General features: G+C 40.3%; 1 protein-coding gene across 2 annotated transcripts in view; it reads right to left on the bottom strand.

The window, feature by feature from the left end:
• Nucleotides 1–15,458, bottom strand: part of WDR26 (WD repeat domain 26) — a 42,073-nt gene extending 26,615 nt beyond the window's left edge. The window contains exons 1-6 of one of the 2 annotated variants that reach the window (XM_070602306.1): nt 14,673–15,458; nt 12,670–12,769; nt 12,464–12,568; nt 6,271–6,407; nt 2,935–3,032; nt 1,671–1,827 (exon numbers count right to left, since the gene is read on the bottom strand). In XM_070602306.1, coding sequence (XP_070458407.1) covers nt 1,671–1,827; nt 2,935–3,032; nt 6,271–6,407; nt 12,464–12,568; nt 12,670–12,769; nt 14,673–15,094 — 1,019 coding nt within the window. In that variant the 5' untranslated portion in view covers nt 15,095–15,458. The remainder of the gene's footprint in view (nt 1–1,670; nt 1,828–2,934; nt 3,033–6,270; nt 6,408–12,463; nt 12,569–12,669; nt 12,770–14,672) is intronic. The other variant, XM_070602308.1, reaches the window with a different exon arrangement.
• Between the last annotated feature and the right edge of the window lie 365 nt (nt 15,459–15,823).

The following is a 15,823-nucleotide window of genomic DNA, read 5'->3' as shown; positions in this document are numbered from 1 at the left end:
GGGCGGGAGAGTGGTAACGAGCAGGAGCTTAGAGTCCAAGTTTTGCTTTGTCTCTAAAAGATTATAGAGAAGACCTTTCAATCAATGGTCACTCCTGAAGAACAAGAACTCTTTCATTCCTACGTAAAACTTCAGACAGCTTTCTATGCAGGTTTACAGGAGCTGTTCCTGATCTGAGAGGTGGAAAAAGTTAGATTAAATATTTTCCATCATTTACTGTCATAGGTATAGTAAAGAAGTTAAAGAGCTTAGGAAAAACATAGGTCAGTTCTCACAGATTTCAGTTTACAAACAGGAAGGCAAGCTCTTGACCTACTAACACCTCCTGAACCATCACGTCTACCATAAACACCTTGCAATGTGTTCCACCAACAATAAACTCATGAACCAAAAAATGATTTGCGTTCACAAATGTCTTAATTTTAACATTGGTTTCAAACTCCCTAAAGGAGCTATGAAAAGTGAAACCATACAGCCTTTTACTCTATTATCTTCTCCTACTTCTATTCAATTTAAATGAAAAGGCTTCAAAATTCTCAAAAGCAAGTCAAAGAACCATTTTAAAGAGTAAAAAGGGATAAAGGAAAAGGATCTCCAATCACTTTCTTCTAGAACTTTTAAGACACGCACCAAGTAACCATCCAAATCTTTAAGATAAATAACGTTTTACTAATTTGAGGCCAATAGCTCAAACAATTAATATTTTTTATTGCAAATGGGGAAGGTGAGGTAAGAACTCAACTAGATATAAAGTAGTTTATGCACACCCAAAAAGGTACCTTAAATCAAAGTACATATTACAATTTCTATGATTATTCAGAAGCCCCTCGTTTGCCCGAAGCCCTCGCACTTGTGTACTTTTGTCCTTCCTCTCATGCTCCTTTTGGTTCTTGATGATCTCTGGCAAAAGACACTGAGCACACGCCCTGCAGCTGCTCGTGTCTGTTCACCAGACCCAATCAGTTCCTTCCCAGAGTTTGAGAGATTTCACAATTTGTTTTTTAGTATCTTAAAAATTAATGCTCTGCTGTAACTTTGGAGATTATTAAAACAGTAGGGACACTTTTACTCAAAATACTCTTAACGTCAAAAGTGAAACCTGAATTCCTACAACTTAAATTACGTACATGGGTAGGTATAATAAAACCCAAGTCAGAAAGTTCATACCTGTTACTCCAACCATTTTTAGTTTAGAGGCCATCTTCTACTAAAAGCCAGAAGTTTCATTATGAAAAAACTATTTCCATGATCTTTATGGGCAGAAAATAATTTGGGCCATAGTTGAAATAGACACAAGGTCCAGAAAAAGAGTCAGTGATATCTGGCATCCAGGACAGCAAACACTTGCATCACTGGCATTCCCACACAACATCAGTTACAAGTCCTTAAAAAAACGGCCAGATACAGAAAATGACCAACCAAACCCATAGACAAGGAAAGGAAAAGGAGGCCGTCCAGCTCCAGATCTCAAGGGGTGATTTACATACACAAGTCCCTCTCATTTTCAACTTCAACTGTTCTAGCTCTGCTTGTGAACATGTGATAAATCAGACATGAATAGTTTTATAGCTACAGGATAAAACTCTAAAAAAGGAAACACTTTAATACAGGTCATAATGGAGTCTGTAAAGTGTCAGCCTCCTTCAGAATGTAAGATGTTTTCCTCTTACCTACTACACACGTGATCTATAAGCAGAGACACGGAATCTAGGTTATTATCAAGTTTGGTATTGTGATATAGGCACCGATCCCTTTGGAGCTCCACCGCCTGCCGCAGGAGAGTCTGTAAACGCCGTGGGGGCAGCATCACTGACGGTGGTAAATAAGCTTTAATGGAAGATATTTTTAAAAAGAGAAATAAAAATTAAAATTAAAAAAAAACACAAAGCAGTATAAACTTTTATTGAAGACATGTGCTAGTCGTCTGCTGCACTTGCCTAGCCTAATAACATTGTGTCCCTTAAGCAGCAGTCCTGGGCGATGCGATACACATGTGAGCTTTATGAGTACGTGTCCACAGCTACGGCTAGGTTGCCCCTAGAATGAAATATACTTGGATGGGGCGCTTTAATTTGTATGCCGATTTTCTAAAGACAAAAACAAAAGCAAACAAAAAACCCTGACAAAAAGTAAAAAGGTGGTGATAATGAGAAGAAAATCTAAAGAGGACTGTGTGCCAGAGGGAGAGTAAGCATCACTAGAAGTATAAGAAAATCTACACGTCACAAAGAGCAGCCAAATGCTGGAGCAAGCCAAGTTCCAGGTCCCATGGAACCGCTTCTAACGCCAAGCACACGGTGAAAATGCAGGGACCCACTGGTGTTCTGACAGGGATACTGATCTATTTCAATCCTTCAATGCCTCCTACCTCCCCCAGCACACGGTTTTCTGATTCTTAGGATCTCCACTCCCACCTCAACATGAAACAGAAAATACTATGATTTAACCAGAAAGGGAAAATACCTTTTATATAAAGACAAGGCAAAAATAAAACCCTTACTCTAATCGGGAAGTTATGTAACATATTTGGGGGGAGAGTAAAACAATTTACCTAAAGAAATTTGGGCCTTACTACTGAAATCAACAAAATATTTAAAACGCTTGTGGCTCAAAGCTGTGGTTTACATGTTTTTTCTCTAACCACACTTCTCCCCCAAACAAAATCTTAAGGGGAACATCAATACAAAAACAAGTGAAAGGAGAATTGCTCTGGGACCAGCATCCTCGCACTGACTCCTGGGGTCAGCTTCTTAGATTCCATAGCAGAGTTGGAACACCTTGGGCTTAAAGGGCCTCTGAATGGATCCCTCCGCTCGCTTCCCCTATGTAACCACTCCGTAAGAGCATGTCTAGACACAGGTCTCCCTAATTGATCCATAACATCTATTTCTAGTCTAAGAAAAACACAGAAACACCAAAAATTAAGCCTCTTACTCTGCAGTTTGTCCAACAGCTTGGACCGGGAGGCGGCCCCCTTGCCTTCCCACTCCGCTTTCGCACGGAGGTCTTCTGCATGGCTGCACATCAGATACCTAAAATGCAACAGAGAGAGCACCCAATCTCAAACCCTTTCTTTTGGATTAAACATAATTGAAAAATACTGATTATACTTTGAATACCTAGGTCTTACTAAGAAACACACATCAAGAAGAAATTTCTACAGTAGACCCACTTCAGTAACAGAACCTGGCACTCGGATATGATTGCTAAAATGTAATATAACAGTAACAGCTAATTATCTATAAATAGAATATATTCTTGTATTTATCGTTATTTATCATCATGTATATATGTAGCTCTTCTCATGTGCCAGGCTCTGATCTAGGCACTCAACACATATATTACTTCACATAATGTTCATAACACTCCTGTATGAAGTAAGCACTATTATTCTATTTTTATAAATGAGGAAAGTAAGGCACAGAAAGCTTAAGACACTGGCTCAGGGTTAGGTTAAGAGGCAAAGTAGTAATATGAACCCAGGCAGTCTAGCTGCAGAAGTTGCTCTTAAACACCACGCGAACTTCACTGCTTCTCAATAGCAAAACAAAAGAAAACTGAAAAAACCTTCAAAGATATTACACTAAATTAAAGAAAAACAACATAGTTTCAAGAGTTTATCATAAATGTCACTCAAGAAATGGTATAACTGGATAATCATCCTTGTGTCATCCTGTGAAAGGTACTGAGATCCCAAAGCAGAAAATTTGGGAACTGTTTTATTACTCACTATATGTGCCGAAGGAGGCATAAACGCTAAAGTTCATGGATTCTGGAGAATACATGAGGGCCCCCTGCTGGAAGTGTGACCCTGACCTGCTTCTGGCTCTTCTCAGAAGAACGGGCTTTAAAAGTAAAAGAAGTGAAGGCATTATTCAAACATGGAGATTAGACCTGGCAAGTAACTCTTGTGCTATTTTATCTGGTATTCTGTTTTAAAACAAATCTATTCTTTTCACTTGTAAAAACGGTATTAAATAGGGTAGTGAGGATTAAATAAGGTAAGAGTATATAAAGTACTTGGTCCACTACCTCGTGTACAGGTAGAGCTTTAATAAAGGATAGTGTTAAGTACCAGAAACCTCCCAGTTAACATGAGTTATCACCTCCTCCTTTTCTTAATTGCATAAAGCATATCGCATTTAGCATCGAAATAATTTAACAGCCTTTTACCCAACGGCAGAACTACTTGCTCTCTTGCTATTTATTATATAAACAATGTCTTAGCTGATGAGAACAACTTACTGGTTTTTAACAGTATGAGTAATTAGATTAAAACACCCTATAAGATCAGAACACACCATAAGAAGCTGAATATTGCAAAAACTTAGTTTCTAAAGTAACTTTTTGGGAGTAAAATTCATTATCAATAATTTTATGGAAAAACTGTTTACTTTTTAAATTTTGCCAAAGTGATCTATGATTGCTTCTGTGCCCTTGTGAAAATACACATTATACCTTAAGGTTTCAAAGGATACCTGTCTATGGGAACTCAAATAGTCTAAGTGAAAGGACAGTGGACTGAGAGGAAAAAAGCCTGGGTTCTGACTCCAATTCCACATCTTGTCATCTCTGGGCTATTCCCTTATGTGCAAAATTCAAAGGATAAACTTGATGAAGTTCATTTTGGAATAAAAACTAATGTGAGTAAATTATACGTTGTTACTAGAGCAAGAAAAAATTCATCATGTGAATGGTATTTAGGTGATACAGAAACGAGATACCTTATGGAAGAGGTAACCAGAACAAGGTAACTTGTCAGCTACAATATTAACTTATCCAGCAGAATTTACTATTTCAAGCTGTAGTGGTAGGTAGGGACCAATCACTTTGGAATCTGGCAAATGAGCCTTTAACTCTTGGCTCTCTGATTTATTAGCTTATCTTGGGCTGGTTACTTCACTTCTCTGAGGCTCAGTTTCCTTATCTGCAAAAACCGTACAATGCAGCCTATACCTCTTTGGGCCCATCCTTTTGTCCGTCACCTTGTATCTGAAAACTCATTATGTGCCAGGTGTTGTTCTAGATGCTGGACATATCATACAGTGAAAAATGCTATAAAGAAAAAAATTTAAAAACAGAGTGATATGACAGAGAACACCTGGCAGGTGGTCTCAGGAAAGGACATTTGGGCTGGGCTGAGCAACCAGATCAGGGGAAGAGCATTCAAGATAAGGGAATAGGCAGTGCAAACGCCTTAAGGCTTGGCAAGTTAAGGAACAAAAAGAACATTAGTGTTGCTAGAGAGTAATGAATAAGGGAAAAGATGGCAGGAAAGCATCAGGGACTTCGCAGAGCGGAAATTTTGGACTTTAAGTGTGTTGGAAAGCCAGTGGAAAGTTTTAAGAAAGGGAGAGAGATGACTTGCTGTAGGGATTTATTACTGTATTTATCTGGCTGCTGTGTGAAATACACATTGTTAAGGGAAGACACTATAATATCCTAGGAGAGACATGCGTGGTCTAACCAGGAGAGAAAGATGGAGAGGAGATGGAGAGAAATGCAGAAATTTGGGCTGTTTTGGCATTAGGTCAATACATGTCGAAGTTAAAAGATTTAAAGAAAAGCAAGGATGAGGCTTAAGTTCTTTGTTTGAACAAGTGGGTAAAGGGTCTTACCATTTACTGAGATGAGGAAAAGTAGAGGCACAGGTCTCTGGGGGTAGAGTAGGTAGAGTGACAAATGGAATCAAGCATTTTAGACATCCCAATGGAGACTGTCAAGTAGGCTCTTACATATATATATCAGGAGTTCAGCTGAGAGGGCAAATATACGAGCCACTGGCATAAGGACAGTGTGTGAAGGCACGGTACAGAATGAGATTACTGAGGAAGAGCACACAGACAGAGACGAGAAGGGAAGTCCTGAACCAAGCCTTCGGGCACTCTAACTTTTACAGGATTGACAGGAAATTAAAGTAAAATGATTAAAGTGAGATTCTATATACGAAATACTTAGCAAAGACCTGGCAAAAATGTTTGCATGCATCAATACTGGAAACTACATGGCCTATTGTTTTTATAGAAGCAATACATATTTCTTCTCCCTTTCATCCACTTAAATATCTCTCTGTTCTAATATGGAAAGCTCCCTAGGATGACAAATAGTTTGGACACATATAAGTGAGTTTATCCAGACAAATATTATCTAAGAATTTAGCAATATTCAGATCTTGGGAAAATGTTACAGAAACGTAACTTTGGAACAGTCACCTGAATAAAAGTAATACCCCCTCCGTCAAGCTGGAGACTAAGAACTAAGCTTTCTTACCCACTAAGCACATGAATGCGCTCTGTATTGTATTTCAGTGGCGTCAATTCACAGCGTAGAACTTGAAGTGCCTCCAGGACCTTGCCGTCCTCCAGGTATTCCAGGTACTTCTGCTGCAGCAGCAAAAACTTCATCCTCTGACATGACAGAAAGCAGCAGTCAAGGGAAAAAAGTTGACGGAAGTTTCAGAAAATGTTTGTGCCTAAACAGAACAGTAGAAACCATTCTACTATGCCCTTTGAAAATAACTTTTTTATAAAGCTTTAAGATGACTCAAAATATTTTGGTTTAACAGAGCCACAGTAGATTAAATGTGACTTTGCTCAGTTCCACAGCTTAATAAAACTCTGCTTTGAATGAACAGTCTCAAATTAGATAAGATCAATAGCAACTAAGACATCAACATAGGAAAAAATGAATTCTGCCCTCAAAACATTCACCTAGAATTTTACTTCTTGTATGAAAATTTAGAACAATTCCAAGTATTCTAAATTTGCTTTTTAAAAAGTCTGGCTTTTATAAGAAGGCATTGGGGGGGGTTGATGCAACAAGTTTTCAAAAAATTGTAGAAAAACCAGTTAATGAAGGAATTATTTAAAAGCCACAACGTGAAAGGACTAAGTAGACCAGAAAGCAGAGCTAGAGTCACAAGGTAGAAGCTGCAAAGTGTCAGATTTTGGCTTATCAAAAGTAAGAAGAGCTATCCAGCAAAAGGACTACAGTCATGCGCTACATAACAACATTTCGGTCAATGATGAACCACACATCCGACGGTGGTCCCATTACATTAGCAGCATACAGCCTAGGTGTGTGGCAGGCTATACCACCTAGGTTTGTGCAAGCACACTCTAGGATGCTGGCACAACAAAAAAAATCGCTTAACGATGCATTTCTCAGACCATATCCCCATCGTTAAGCGACACATGGCTGTGGAGGTTAGTGTGCAAAGCACTGAGTTTCCTATGACTGAAGTGGACAAGCATAATCTTGATGGACTCACGCACTCTGGGAGGCAATAAGAGATGCCTCTAAGAGAAGGTTGAACTCAAAGGTCTTTAAAAAGATTCAGTATTTGTATTTGCGTATTGGTAACAATCTGATCACTGACGCACTTGACTAATGAGGCAGAGACAATTATTACCAGGTCTTCCCCTCAAAGGGACAAGCCATTTCCAGCTTATTGTGAAGCACTTTCACATTTAGTTTTTTTCTGAAATGTCTTTGGCTTTAACACTTTTTTGATGTTCCTTTACGCTATTTTACTTTTAACTTGAAAGTGATCATCACAATCTGAGCAGCTTTTTGCTAGAGGAAAGAGAGATTTATGACTATCAAATTTGGAATTTCTTTTAAACCTTAAACCTAATTAAGGACCACTGCTTGGAGGGACTCTTTCATCATATCTGCTACTCGTGATGCTTGAGCAAGCCAACTGATGTAGGTAGAAAAGTTAGTATATAAGAAATGTTAGTTATATTTAGAAACGCCAAGGAATATAGTGGTAAAAATCTCAAATCCACTTAAATGAAAAACCCAAATGACGGCCTTCTTCTTCAGTAAGATGCTTACTTTATAAAAACATTAAAAATATACTGCAGTCAAAAAGCAGTTTAGAGAGTGGGGCCGTGGCCGAGTGGTTAAGTCTGCGCACTCCGCTTCAGTGGCCCCAGCTTTTGCCGGTTCGGATCCCAGGCGGGGACATGGACCACTCATTAGGCCATGTTGACACGGCGTCCCACATGCCACAACTAGAAGGACCCACAACTAAAATATACAACTGGTACTTGGGGGATTTGAGGAGAAAAAAAAATAGTGTAGAGAAATGATCATTTATTCACAGAATTCAAAGAGTATAAGGAACTGCTCCACAACATTTTCTATTAGGGAATATTTAGAAGAAAGGCATAACAGAGAAGCTTGCGAAAATGGTTTCTAGCGGAAGAAAACAAAAACAAACCCTCTCATATAAGTTAGGCATACATTTAAATATATCTTTTATAAGATACAGTGCTTATGCTTGGTAATAATCTTAAATCTATAGCTAAAGAACACCAGAAAAAATTTCTAACTAGGGGATAAGTTCCTATAACTCCAGAAAAATTACACTTAGCAAATTTTACACATAAAGTTAGATTGACTAAGGAATGTTTCAGAAATAGATTAGTTAGCAAGATGCTCTGAAAAGTACGTTGCTGTACATGTAACCTCAAGTTAACCTTTATATGTCAAATTAAAAAAATGCTTTGACATCCATCAGGTGACAAAAACCGAAACAAGGCTAAATAAAACAAAACAATCTAAAAACCAAAGGATTTGATATAAGTCATTCTGGATATTCTCACCATTTTATCTTGCAGGAAAAAACTTCAATTCTTTATGAAATGAAGAGTCCACAGATTTCCATTTATCAATATACTGTTAGAAGTTTTATTTCGGATAGTGTTTTTGATTCAAACTTAATCACATTTAGTTGAAGAGTTTTTCACTTAAATGCCACACAGAATGAGCCAGTATGTGTATTTAATTTCTTCACTCAATTTTTTTAGCACTTGGGAATTTGGGGAAATTTTTTTTTTTTTAAATTCAGGGCAAGTTTTTCATTTATTTATTTATTGGGGGGGGTAATCAATCATTAGGTCCTATGCACACTCCCTCCGCCATTCCAATGTGTGTAGGGACAGTGTCCCAAGTGCTATTTCCCCCTTATTTTCCCACCAAGATCCTGCTAGACTCTTGTTACTCTTTTTCTATGGGGCAGAGGCAGGGCAGGAGAGAAGAGGAAGGCAGAGTAACACTTTGAGAGAAGCCAATATAAATACATGCTTCTGTATATACAGGGACTGCTGTAAAAGCAGTGCAAGAACATTTTTCTATGAGTCATTTTATCCAGATTAAGACAAAGAATATTCTCAGACACCAAATCCTGGTCATGTACATGGTAAGGACATGCTCCTGGCCAGGCACAGCTAGAGATCTGGGTGAGAGAATGTTTATTCTCCTAAAAATCAGTTCAAGTATCTGACACATATGATAAGGATGGAGATAAAACCGTATTTTACTTCCCAAAATTTAAAGCACAAAAATGTAAATACACTTTCAAGAAAATAAACATCTTTCACAAATGATGTTAATTATTTACTGAAAAAGATTAAAAAATCAGACAAAACTGAAATTTGCTGAGGTGGGGACAGGCTATACTAACGGTTTTTTAAAAGATCATGAGCTTCTTAAATGACGTAGAAAGAAAAAAAGAAGAGAAAATAAACTCTTCTTTTTATCTTTCTCCAACTCCTAATTAGACCTCTGCAAGGTTATTTCTGGTCTCTGATAATTTTGCAGCATCTTTGTGAGCACTGTTTCTTTTTCTCTTTCACTATCTAATAAAAACTTGAAATTGATAAGTGACTAGGACAGCTTGAAAGACAGTTTCACATGGTAAATACTGCTGTTGCCCCCATCCTACCCAATATTTGGATTATTTCATCCTTTCCTCCCATATAATTATATAGAATTCAATATGGAAGAAAAAGTCACAGGTTGTGAACACAAGAAGTCTGGTTATCGAGGGCAGCCTCCTAGCTAACTTAGAGATGGGTCTGACTAACTCTGGAACAAGGTTATAACCAAGTTATATCAATTAAATCATGACTCAGAGGAAACGGAAACGAATTATATTTATACCATGGCTCTCAAAAGTCCTCCCTCTTTGACTTTAAAACATACTAGTTAATTTTTGTACATCAAGTTAATATTTGAACACTTTTGTTAAGCACATTTCTATTATATTTAAAAATAAAGAATCAAACATTTGTAGACAAAAAAAAGTTTTCTGTTATTGATCTCAAATACCCACCTAAATTCCCCAGACATGGCTAAGCATATTTGAACCCAAACTAAAAAATGTTGATTCATGAGCTCAGCTTCCAGAAAATCCAGAGCAAATTCTGCTATTCCTAGTATCATTTGACTGGAAACAATTAAAAAATATGGGAAGGGAGTGAAGAGAATGGATTGGGTCAATAACAACATTCAGATTTAAAAAGTAAAATACAGTTTGATTCTAGACTAAGTCATCAAATGTGTCTGGGCATACAATTAAAATAATTACATAAAAAACCCCCAAATAGTTTCTAAGGTATTATTACAAATTTACGCTTACATTGGATTATCTTCTAAAGATGGAGTGAGGGAGAGGAATAAATCTAAACACAATTAGAAAGGAGAAAAAATGTTGAAACGAATCTTTAAAAGCAATAGATTCATCAATGCTTAAAGCGCGATGAAGTTAGAATCTCTTTCTTTGTATCAATACCTAAACAGTTGGATGGAGTGAGGCTCAGCCAGAGACTTAATCTCCATTTTTTATTAGATCCTAGAATGTTCTAGACTGAACAGCAGTAAAAAGAAAGGATTCCTTTTTATCTACAATTACCTTTCTTCAGTTTACATGTTGCTTCTAACCAAGGTTTCTAATGAGATAGTAATAATCTAAATCCAATTCAGAAGTCTCAAATTACTATAAACAAATAAACAAATAGAAAGTGAACCTATTAAAATTTTTACTACTAAATTACAGATATAATTTGGGTGAAGCTTAAAAAAGGAAAACAATCCTCAAGAAATCACAGACTTATTTTAAAACAGTCCATGGACAAGTTCTCTATGGTCACCATACAAGCAGCGCCAACTTGTCCAACGGGAAAAGAATCCCAATTCTTATTTTGGCCATTTAATTGTCTTTATTTTAGGGTCACCTTCCATTCTGTCATGGCTAGCAATTTATGAAAAACTGCCCAGTTAAAACAAACTTAAGATTTTTTTTTTAAACCCCAAACATACTGATTGGGGAAAATTTAGTTACTGGAAAATTTGGAATCCTTTTGAATACAGATGTTTATTTATTTTAACGTCTGTGCTTTCATCAGCAAAACTTACCATGGCACTGATTATTATGAGTTAATTTATTATCAATCATCTGAGTCAACAGTAAGTTAAAAATTTTAGTATTTTACCTATCTACTGAAAAAATATAACACATCATCAATTTAAATGAACTCATATTTGTTTATACTTGTTTGCACCTTTAATTCACCTGAAGTCCATTTTCTAGGATTATATTATTGCATAAAATTACATTAAGAATTTGAAAACTTTTGTAATTAAGGTTTCAAAAAAACTCAAAAAACAAAAAAAAAAGGAGGCTCTATTCGGTTTACAGACAAAGGCAAAAAGATTAATGTTTGACCCAATTTACAAAAATCGAAATGGAACAGACATTTACTAATATTTAACAAACAGCCGGTTTCCCTACTTCACTTCCTATTTGCCTTCTCTCCCTCCCCCCGCAGACAGGAAACTGCCTTTGACAACAAATGAATCAGCTCGAAGTTAACAAGCCAGGGGCCAGCAGCTGATTCTTCACGGTTTCCAATCACTTGGAAAAAAACTTATCCCCTCCTCTCCCTCACCAACACCTACTGAAGAATTCAAGCCTATCAGTATAAAAGATTCATTAAGATTTATGCAGGAGGCTAACCGGGTAAACGAAATTGATCTTGTTGGGGAAATAAGGTAAGTAAGCAGAGCCCAATGGCCAAATCTGCACACAAACCCTTCACCAGAGTGAGGCCTATGAGACAAACTTTGACACTGTCAATTCACACAACCGGAATGCAAGAATGGAAAATGGTGAGCACACCAACGGACTTGGTCCAAATTAACTATAATTCCCAAAGATTAATAAAAGGATAACGAATGTAGCCGTTACTTAAGGCTATCTGGATATCCACACACCCAAACACATTCTTTACCAGCACATTCAATATTTTAAATAATATAAAAGTTTAATTTACCCTTGACTCTGTAAATGACAAATTCCTATTAACAGCACTGAAAGCATGAAGATCTTTCAATATAATTTTGTAGATTAGTTTATAAATTTATAGTTAATTTTATAAAATTAATTCATAATTTATTAATTTACAAAGGTTCAAATGACACATTGACTAAATGTGACTTTAAAAATATAAAACTCAAACTTTAAAACATCATAACACTCATCCTAGTTTACAAATTTAATTACATAAAATTTAACTTTTAGGCCTTTATCTTCTACAAGAGGCAGAAACCAAGAGTTATCAATAACCTACTAAAATAAGCATAAATGTGAAACTAAGAACAAAAGTGTATTTACCACAATTATTCCCAACAACGTTTGAGAGATTTCAAGTGCGCCTCTTACCACAATAGCATGAGGAGAATGCACTAAAGGCTTTAGTTCATTCAGGTCATTTTCTGCCTGCAAAAATTGGTATAAAAAAAAAAACAGAGATGTCACAAAATGCACATCAAATATCTAATTTTAGCAGCAGTCACACAGCTCTATATGCCCTACTTTACCTTATCCCAGTCTCCTTCCAGGACATGATTTCGGAATTTGGTAGCAGAAGGATGTTCTAAGCGACATCCTGACTCTTGCATGAGGAGGTCAACAGTCTGGCTGCAGGAGAGATACAGTGTGAAAGACCTGACCAGCTTTAGGGCTCACTCTTCCAAATCAACTAATGTCTAGGAAAACAGTTGCCAAAGTTTTTAAGCTAACCTCCTGATGAAGAAAAAAGAAATAAAGAGCTTTAATGTGCTTGGCTAAACAAGCTTGATTTTTCAACTGCCACTGACATTTCTATCAGGTCAAGTTTAAAAACCTTCTTGAAACCAGAATCAAAATAAGTTCTTCCTACTTTTGCCATTTAATGCCTCAGAAGTTGAATGAAGCACAGAATTTCTAAAAACGTGTTGTAACCAACTGGTTAAAGAAATGAAAAAACCAGGATCTACATACTAACCACGTAATCACATTTCAAAAGATAAAAATTGTTAGCTCCACACAAGGTGATAGAGATGACCTGTTAGGTAAGAGCCTCACATCCAGATATTACGTTTGCATAGAAATTCTACTAGGTCAATCTTTAAAATTAAAACAAATCCAGCATCAAAAATCACTCCCTTTCTCTCTAGACTAAAAATAGCAAATTTACTATGCTGTAGGTTCCAAACAGTCACGAGTTATCTCCTCCTGCTGCTGTCAGCTTGCTTCTTGTCTCAGTAATATGTTCTGTTAGCATTTACAAAATCTGTTTTCATACTAATCCTTTTCCTCAGGGAACAAAGTGAAATCTTCCTATATTTCTCTTTGAGAGCTTCAAACATTCATCAAATGTGGTTTCTCCCATCAGATATTTTGAGATCTAAGAATCTTCCTCTCTCAGTCTTACACTCTTGTTTCAGTGCTTTCTTATTCAGCTCCATTTATTTTTCAGCTAAACAGCACAATAATCTGAGAATCAAAATACTTGTGTGATTTTTCAAAAGTGCTCCTTCCTCCCCTCCCCAGAACAAATCCGTGAATCCAAAACTACACATTGGCGAGCCAAAGAGTTTATTTTAATCTACGCTTTGAAGCTAAGAAACCGACTGCTCCATGTTCTTCCCCTTAGTCTTATTCTTGTTCTGCTTCATCCACCTCCTCCAATGGGCTCCACGGCACTCCCACCAATACTACCTTCTACCCTCTTAGTTTTTCTTTGTGTGTATACAAAACGGTGGTTTTTAGCCAAGGTCGTTGTCTACTTCCACCCTGTTTTAGGTACACAAGGCCACGTAAATTGTATTTGAAAACAAATGATTCACCAGCTCAGATGTCCCTCTTTCAGAGGCAATCATCTTCTTGGTATTAAACAGGGATTTCAGACCAGCTAGTGGTAGGCCTCTTGTACACAATCAAGGGCCTCCAAATGACATCAACATGGTATCTCACTTCATTATTTCCATCAGATTTATTCAACCACCTCCTTCCAAATTATCCCAGCCCCTCAGTTTCCATAAACACTTGTAGGTGATTGTCTTTCCTGATTGGTAGTTTGCCCGAGTTGTCTGTCATGGTTGGGGGTGGGGAGGTGTCCCACAAAGATGCCTCTGAGATATACTTGAAAAACAAATCCTCCAAGGTTCATTATTTCCACCAGCTCGAATCCACCCCTCCCCCAACACATACAGAGACCCACTCCCGCATCTGTCTTTATTGACAGACAATTAAGCACCGAAGGTGTGCGGGGAAGGGTAAATCTTGGGGTTTCTACTCCTCCCCCCGCCCCCCGCCCCCCCCCCCCCCCCCCCACCGCCCGTCTCGCTCACAATTTGTCAGCCTGACTGATTTTGCCTTCTCTCCCTCCAGGTCGGCTCCTCCTCCCTGGGCGGCCTGTCTGAGCCGCGTCCTCCAGGGCCCGGGGTCCTGCATGCCCACCAGTGATTCTCCCTTCGACCGAGCTCTTGCCAGCCCCCCCTCCCGCTGCCGCCTCCGTCCCTCGGTCTGTCCCCACCAGCTGCCTGGGAGAAATACTTACTTGAGCCCTAAGCCATTCAAGTGCTGTCCTATTAGCCTAATGACATCCTCATCAGACTGGGAGAGCCGCTTCTTCTTCTTGAGGCTGCTGCCCAGGTCTGGGGTGGCCAGGGAAGAGGAGGCGGCCGTGGTGGCGGAGGCAGCTGCGACGGTGGCGGCGGCGGCGGCGGCCCCGCCGGGGACCCCGTTATTGACATTCAGGCTGTTGCTATTGTTGCTGGCGGCGGAGGGGGCGGAAGGCAGGAGCCCATTGGCGTGGGCCAGGTCCCCCGCGGACGACGACGACGAGGGGGACGACTCCCCGTTCTGGGCCGCCAGGCAGGCGAGTTCCTGGGTCTGTCCCTGGCCCCCGCCGCCCCCTCCTCCGCCGCCGCCGCCGCCGCCGCCGCCTCCTCCTCCTCCTCCTGCCCCGTTGGCCTGCATGATGCTGCCGCTGACCAGGCTGTGGCCGCTACTTCGGTGGGGGGCGGCAGCGGCGGCGGAGGGGGCAGCAGCCGGGGGGAGGCCCACCACTACCACCACGGAGGAGGAGGACGACGAAGACGAGGACGACGAGGACGGAGGGGAGAGGCCTGCTCGGCCGGCCGAAGCCCCGGGCTCTCCTGCTCCCTCCGCCGCCGAGGCTCGGGGTTTCTTCCGCGGGGGCGGGGAGGCTCCGCCGGTGTCCGAGTCGGAGGAGGAGGAAGCGGAGGCCAGAGTTTCCTCGCCGAGAGAGGCCGTGGTGGGAAGCCGGTGGGGCGAGGCGGGGGAGGGAGGCGGGGGCCGGGGCGAGGGTCGGGGCGCGGGGGCCGGGGCGGGGGGCCGGGGTCGGGGAGAGGAGGGAGGAGGGGAGAGGAGGAGGGGGAGAAGGAGGATCCGGGCCCTTTCCCCCCCCCCTCCCGGAGGCAGCTCGCTGCGCGGCCCGGGGCGCGGGGGCGCGGGGCCGGCCGCGGGGCTGCGCCGGGGCGGCGGCGGCGGCGGCGGGCGGCGGCGGAGGCAGCGGCCGCCTCTGTCCTCGGTGCGCGCCGCTCCGCTCCCTGGTGTGTTGATTCTTCCCCCAGCTGCTGCCTAATGGAGTCCAGGCGCTCGCGTCACAGGAAATGCCTATACTGCCCTCCTCACTCACTTCCGGTGGCAGGTATGGAACCTATAGGGGGCCTGTCACCCGGCACG

Source organism: Equus przewalskii, chromosome 31 (assembly GCF_037783145.1).
Source record: "Equus przewalskii isolate Varuska chromosome 31, EquPr2, whole genome shotgun sequence".
NCBI lineage: Eukaryota > Metazoa > Chordata > Mammalia > Perissodactyla > Equidae > Equus > Equus przewalskii.
This window is presented reverse-complemented; position numbering and strand designations above follow the sequence as displayed.